The 7,244-nt window shown below is 39.0% G+C and overlaps 1 protein-coding gene across 1 annotated transcript; it reads right to left on the bottom strand.

Moving 5' to 3' along the window:
- Positions 1-547: 547 nt before the first annotated feature.
- Positions 548-6,944, bottom strand: ZPBP2 (zona pellucida binding protein 2). Its single transcript, XM_067311782.1, has 8 exons — positions 6,869-6,944; positions 6,164-6,241; positions 5,127-5,252; positions 4,396-4,557; positions 3,294-3,512; positions 2,047-2,132; positions 1,295-1,472; positions 548-762 (listed from the first exon to the last, which is right to left on the bottom strand). The coding sequence occupies exons 1-8, from the start codon at positions 6,942-6,944 to the stop codon at positions 665-667; spliced, it is 1,023 nt and encodes a 340-aa protein (XP_067167883.1). The 3' UTR covers positions 548-664.
- Positions 6,945-7,244: the final 300 nt, after the last annotated feature.

Raw genomic sequence — 7,244 nt, forward strand, 5'->3', positions numbered from 1 at the left:
TCGTTAGCAGAGCTCCCACTGGCGGCGGCGATGCGGAAGGCGCCCTGTGGATAGGTACCAAGGTTTTATCCATCGTGTTGTCCAGCTTTGTGCAGCGCAGGCTGCAACGTTTCAGACACAGGAATTGTTTTTCTTTGTCAAAAATAGGCAAAAACAAAGGGAAGTGCAACTAATATTTTATTTTTAAATCACAAAGATTAAATACTTCCAAATGGCAAGAGTAACTTCTAGTAGATATTAATATATAATTCTATGTCATTATGGTATATAATTCCACTACAGCTATCTCCCATCTTCCCCTGAACTGTTTATAGCTCCTTAATGTTTTCTGAGCAAACTACCATGCACAGCTGTGGCTTGTTTGGTGTCACCACTGAGAACCAGGCTTTTTTTGCTAAAAGCCACATGGTGAACTTCATAATTTTCTTTATATAATTTTTTTGCACTGAATTACTTTACTTTGCATGAGCACTTTTTTATGCACTTTTTTATACACTTTTTAAATAATCTAAGTGGTTCCCAATTACAAAAAATGTAAGGCTTTGAATGATGGGGTTTGGCTATTGTTCAACAATAAATGTAGGTTTCCAGAATTGGTAACTAAAAAGAAAAGGGACATCCCAAAAAAATGCTTTCACAACTTCTCTTCAGTTTCCAATTTTATTTAGCAAGATTTTGCTCCATACTGTTTGATTTGAGTGCTTACACAAGTTCGGCAGGTCACTTCATTGTTAGGACTGTATGTTCCAGGATCACAAACAACTGCAAATAAAACACATTTACAGTATTTTTGTCAGCTTCCTTTTACCTCAGACAGGGACCATGACCATTGGGCAATACTACAGAACTCCGTAAATGAGATGTTCTTCTAGACCTCTACTGAGATTGCCTTTCCTTCAATAACTCTAAATCCAGAACTAGAACTAGGTACTGCTAAGAAGATCTTTTAAAACAACAGAACATTTTTCAGCAGCAGTACCATTAAGGTAAAGTTTTCTTATTTATCCTATATCCTGAATACTGCCAATGACCTGGAAGAAGATATTTCACTGCTTCCATTTACTCTGTTTGGAAATACAGTTATCTCCTAATGCACTAACAAATGGTTCAAAACAACCAGCTTGCTTTTCCATTTCTACTGGTTTTTATCTGCGACATTCATTCAAATGAATGTCTTTCCAAAAGATAAACAAAAATATACTTATGTGTGAAAGTGCTATTTAAAAATATTCCTCAGAGGAAGCTGTGATCAGGGCTAATATCCAAAATTTAAATTAATGTATCTTATATTTACCACAGCAACTAGCGCAGTCATTGTGGGTGATATCGTTTTTCCCAAAACCTGGTCGACAGCTGTCAATGCGAGTAACTTCAAAACTGTGGTCCACATAGTGTATTGTAGGAAGAGTTTGAAAGTCATGCTTCAAAACATATGCCTGTTTATTAAAAAAATCTTCAATACGATCTCTTGCCTAAAATTTAGAAACATTGGAAGAAGAATAAAAAGATATTCTTAATCAAGAAAAAAAATCTGACTATCAGCAAGTACTTTATACTCCTGATCCCATATCCACTGACCTGTCACCTTAACTGGAGTCTTCCTTGGCTTCAGAGGGCCTAGAATCAGACCCAGTATGCAGTGTGATGACATATATAAACATTAAGAAGCTAGAGATGATAAATTTTAGAAATCAGCTAGAGCAGATTTATTTTAAACTATTATTCCATTTACCAAATCATAATGCAAATACTTCGTTTATAGGACCTGAAGTACAGTATACTAATATACTAATCTTAATCTTACTACTTTTATGAAGTAAATAGAAAGATCAAGTCTTTTTTTCTTCAACAAATTTTGGATCAACTTGACTTTTAAACAATTTTCCATCTTGGCTTGAATTACTAGAAATCCATGAACCATCATTTACAGTGCTATTAATTCCAAAATATTCAGGGGAAGGTGGATTACTATGAATCAAATCTGTAGATGCTAAAGTAGAAATTCATGTTTAATATACAGAGAATACAAAAGGCAGCTGACACAACCTCTTGAACTCTCGTGTTTGTTGCATCTTCACAATCATAAGGAAGCTGGTTGCAAACTTCTTCCCATCCTGGTGCAAAAGGATTTACTATGGGGGGAGAAAAAGATATGTTCATGTACATATCCTGAAGAATACATTACAATGAATGTATCTGTAATATGTATCTTCAAGGTTAATCTTGGAAAACATTGGCAAACAAATAATATTTGTTTTTAGCATGTTATGGTATTCATTTTACCTTACTATAGCCTCTCAGTTTTGCCTCTAATTTGTGTAGAATGGTAATTTTCTTACATCTGTCACTGTCCCTAGTCAAGATAGTGTTCACATTTTGAAACTTTTAAATTGGATGCATTTGAATTTGAAAAATAAGTGACTGATGAAGAAAACAAAAAAATAGTTCTGGTGATTTCTATCTGTTTAGTTAATTGCATTGTTCCAGTAAGTCACTGAGGTTTACCAGTAAAAATAATGGGGAAAAATATGAGAAGACAAGGAGAATGGAATTATTCTCACATAGTACCCGCGGATTACGGAAAGGATGAAAGTCTTATCTGAACTTTAAAGCTTTTGGTCTCTGATTTGTGCTGAACATTCATTTCCTTTGATGTAAAATGGCCACAGAACTGTTCCATAACCCATTGGGATGGGTTCCTCTTGGCACATGATGAGAATTTAGACAGGAGAAGATGTGATCAAAATACTCGTGAACAATTTCCTTTCCTTGGTGACACAATATCTCTGAATTAGGGCAGCCATCAGGGTTGATTTAACCTGTTTTGCAAGGCAGTACAGCCACATTGGTATTACCATAAGGGAACCATGAAGCTCTTGCTTTTAATCTCTGTTCAATTTCCTAGAATCAAGCAAAACCACAGAGGTCACAGACTTATTAAAAATCAAATAATGAAAAATGACTATGACCATTTTCCTTTTACAATTGCATTAGTGAAGAATCATGACTCATGTTATCAGTTATGTCCTTTCAACAATCCTTTCAAACTATACCCCTGAAAAGTAACATTAGTTACTAAGTTTAAGAAGTACAATTTACAAGCTCAACATATAAACTGCATTTTAGCTCCATCTGTGGGCTACTGAGAAAAAATACAGGGAGCCCAAAAGAAAGCAGGGAAACAACTTTGGAAGGCATATTTGACTAATATAATTTCAGATGTTGTTTATACTATTCCTTGGTTGCTTTTAAAATAAAAGGATCCCTCCCAAACAAACACTGAAATCTGTTACCTTGAAAAGTAACAAATAGCTCATGCAGGAGGCTATGTTTTGGTCTCTTGACAGAATGGCATTTATATGATGGATCTATGACTTGGCATGCCAGATCGGAGATTACATTATCCAAGATTTTCTTCAGTTCTTCAAAGAACTGGTCATTAGCTACTAGCTTGCATTTCTTTGTAGTAAAGCGAACAGATATCTTGTATGCATAGTCAGGTTCCCTGTATGCTTAAAAAAAGTTTGAGAATGAGTACAGCATTGTAATCACAGACTGTATCTTGCACAGTATCTTATCATCTATATCAATGCACTTTATATCTTAAATATGAGCTTTTATTTAGAAGTAAACAAGTAAATAAAGTTTACTCATTAACCATAACAGAACAAACTTATCCTTTAGCTGACTTTAGCTTACTTACAAGGTAAGTAAGAGATATTTAGTTTGAAATATACAGGAATCTTATGTGCTCAGGTTGTGAGGCTCTGCTCCCAAATATTAAAACAGAAAAATGGCAAATGCTAAAATAAATGCAGAACTAGCAAGGCCATTTTAGAGTCTATAAACTTAGTAACTAAAATGTATTGGAATTATGAAAAAACATCCTATGCAATTGCAGCTTGGGAGTGAGTGTTTTAAAAGATTTAAAAAAAAGAATGTTTCATTTTTAATCACTTTTTGGAAATGTTATTTGGTGGGTAGGGAAGTGACATTCACGAACCATTGTTACAAGTGGTGGAGGAATGCCTAAGTGCACAGCTCGAACAATTGGGTCAGAAGGCTCACTCTGCACATGCATATGTTCTCAGTTCAGTCCTTTTGCTGGAAAGAGACTGTGTTCGGACCAGTTTCCTTTTCTGATCTTGGGTATCAATTGGAGTTACTGTAGTTTACCTTGTTCTTGTCAAGGGTAGAGATTACTTCATTCTTCAGGTCACCATGTGTTCTTTGTAGCTGTTATTTAAACTTTTTCCAAAACTTGGAAGGTATTTGACAGAATAGTTTTCTCTGTGATAAAATGTTTATCAATCCTTGAAATAAACGCACACTTCATAAAACCACCGAACTACAAAAGCTATGTGTATTAGCTCACTAGTAAACTGGTGATCTTACCATATACCATAAACTTGTATGCCTCAAACATCTCTCTCTCGTCCCATGTATCAGTTTCAATGATTTTGTGAGAAAGAGTGCAAGTGTAGGCTCCAGACATAGACTCCTTAAAACCTATCACCATCAGCTTTCCTGTTTCTGTAAGATTCACATATATTTGCCCTAGAACAGAAACAGGAAATACTTGATTACTGGAAATATTTGGTTTCTGATGCTCTACTCATTTAGAACACTTAAAGATGAGATATCTTTCTTTTGTACATAACTATATACTGATTCATGTTGGTCTGAAACAGCCTATAATTAATGAACTTTAGGACTTACTACAAGTTTCCTTTTATCTCAAGCATTTGAAAATTTAGAGGGAGAAAGGAAACATAGTCTAAAGGTCAGAGCATGTGGAAGAAATCGACAAAGGACACATGACTCTCTGGACCCACCAGCCGGGCTGATGCAGGATGACATCAACAGAAACAAAGGAAAACACATGATTTCACACACAGAAATCTATTTAGCCATTTGTGGTTGACTTTTCCCTTGCAAATAGTGGAGAAACAGTTTCTGCTTTCCGTCTCAGCATATTTTCCCGATTCCCACCCCCTCCCCCCATGAGGCAAAGGCTGTTTCTAAACATGTGAAAGAATACTGTAAAAACGTCATATGAGTGACTGGAAAAAATGGCTAAGGTAGGAAGAGTAAAAATAAGTTGTAGTCAGGACAAAGTAACTAACCTTCTAATTTTTTTCCATCTGGACCAATCCACAAATAGTTGGGATCTATAACTTCTTCTTGAGAAAGGGCTAAATCCATACATACTAGAAATGGGCTATTTGTAAATATTTTAACATACACATTAACTGCAACACAAGAGAATAAGGTAAATGACCTGACATGTTTATCTTGAATGAAATTTAAAAAATACCTGTTTCAAAGATGCATTTACTTTCATACTTTTAAAGCCCCAACATGGAAAATGAATTTAGCGAATACAGATAAAAGATTAATATAATGCCACTACTACTCTTAAGGAACTGTCCACGATGTGGCTGGTGCTGACTATGTGTAGAAGAACATTTGGTCTCACACAGATCGAGTTTCAAGACGGCAGATACCAGACTTTGAGTCTGCAGTGGAGCTGCTGGCTGGACAGCCCTTGTTCTGATATTAAATGCTCACAAGTGCTTGAAGTGGCACCAGAGGAGAAATGCATTTCTAAAACCATAACCTCAATTACCATTAGAATCATATTCTGGAGTCTCCAGCACCACATTTAGCTAAACTAGGTTGTATTAAGAATTGCCATTATAATGACACTACTTATAAATGGCATAAATTGCCCATTGCTACTCCTAGATTTATAATTCTTGAAAGAGATTAACAATTTAGGATTCAATATTTCTATTATGAGGTATTTAACATCACGTGAAAAACTCAATTTGCTCACCTAAATGTATTCATATAACTTTAACAGGCAGATGAAACATGATAATATAACTTTTCCACAAGAAGTTTACTAATTCAGTTATGCTGACAAACCAGTTGGAAGGAAAAACTGGAATAAAATAGGAAAATTACATGTTTACGCACTTAATTTGAGATGCTTTTCTAGCTGACCACATACATACTTGTACATAATTATGACTAAAAAGGTCTGGTATAACAGATCTTGTGTCAGTTCCACATGTAGCATTGTTTATGTGCATTATCACTGTACTTAAACTCCATTTAAAAAGTCTAGTAAGACTAAAATATAAAAAAGCAAGTTTACCTTCTTGTTTGATGTTGCCATAAATATGATTCTTTTTAAATATATCAGCAGAATATTCTTTCTCAGTTACAGCTCTCACTGTAGAGAAAAGGACTTACGAAATTATAAAGAGAAATCTAAGCACATAAATTGTTAGCCCACCAATTTTGTTGTAGGAAGCTTCCTTCTCCTGTCTTACACTCCTTCCCCTTTTCTTAAAAAGAGGGCTCCCATGTGTTGCTGACTTATCGGTTTTAGCTGCTTTAGTGCCAGGGTTGCAAACCTAGCTTGAATATAGCAGCTTGCAAATCAGCTGAGCCTTCCTCCTTCCCAAAAAGTGGGGAAAAAATCGCTGCAAAAGCTAACCAGCAAGGCAAGGGGCTTCACGAGGGCTCCTGAGGAGATCCCTGAGGAGCACAGCGGGTGCAGCGTGGCCATCGCGGAGAGGGCAGGTTTTGAAGCCTGCGAGGGGCTAAAAGCCGGATTTTGCCTTGGGGAAGGGGTGGGGAGTTGTCTGAGAAGGCGGCTTTGTGTCAAGGGAGCCCCAGAGGTGTGAAAATCACCACGCCGGTGTCTCCGCGCTGACTGCTGAGGCTTTTCTCACACGATGGCCCCTTCTGACCACGGGGGCGACGTCGGGGGGGGGGGGGGGGAGCGGCACTGCCGGGATCCGCACTTTCCTGCCCAAAAGGGGTTTCTTCCCCCCCCCGCTCCCTCCCGCCTTACCTTGCGCCAAGGCAGGCGCTACCACCACCGCCATCCCTAGGAGGCCCCAGGCGGGGAAGCGCAGCGGCTCGGGCATGGCGAGAGGGCCGAGGAGCCGCCTGCCCCCCCCCCCTCCCTCCGCCTCCCTCCCTCCTTCCCCGCCGCCGCCCCCGCGCCGAGCGCCAACGGCCGCCGCGCGACGCCAACCGCCCTTCCCGCCTCCCGCGGCGCCGCGCGCGCGCGCGACGAGACCGGGGGGGGGGGTTGAGGGGGGGGAGGGGGGCGCTAACGGCCCTTCCCGCCCTTTCCGCGCGCCCTCCGCCTTCCCGCCCTTTCCTGACGGGGCGCACGCAGCCGCCGGCGACGCGGGGGTTTCCTCCTCGTAGGAAACCGAAGC

The sequence above is a fragment of the Apteryx mantelli genome, chromosome 28 (assembly GCF_036417845.1).
Source record: "Apteryx mantelli isolate bAptMan1 chromosome 28, bAptMan1.hap1, whole genome shotgun sequence".
NCBI classification, from domain to species: domain Eukaryota; kingdom Metazoa; phylum Chordata; class Aves; order Apterygiformes; family Apterygidae; genus Apteryx; species Apteryx mantelli.

Excerpts from the sequence above, each read along its gene's own strand:
- ZPBP2 (XM_067311782.1), bottom strand. The coding sequence starts at position 6,944 with ATGCCCGAGCCGCTGCGCTTCCCCGCCTGGGGCCTCCTAGGGATGGCG. Across the intron at positions 5,253-6,163 it reads TGGCAACATCAAACAAGAAG|TTAATGTGTATGTTAAAATA; the intron begins GTAAACTTGCTT and ends CTTGTGTTGCAG. Across the intron at positions 4,558-5,126 it reads AGATGGAAAAAAATTAGAAG|GGCAAATATATGTGAATCTT; the intron begins GTTAGTTACTTT and ends TTTCTGTTCTAG.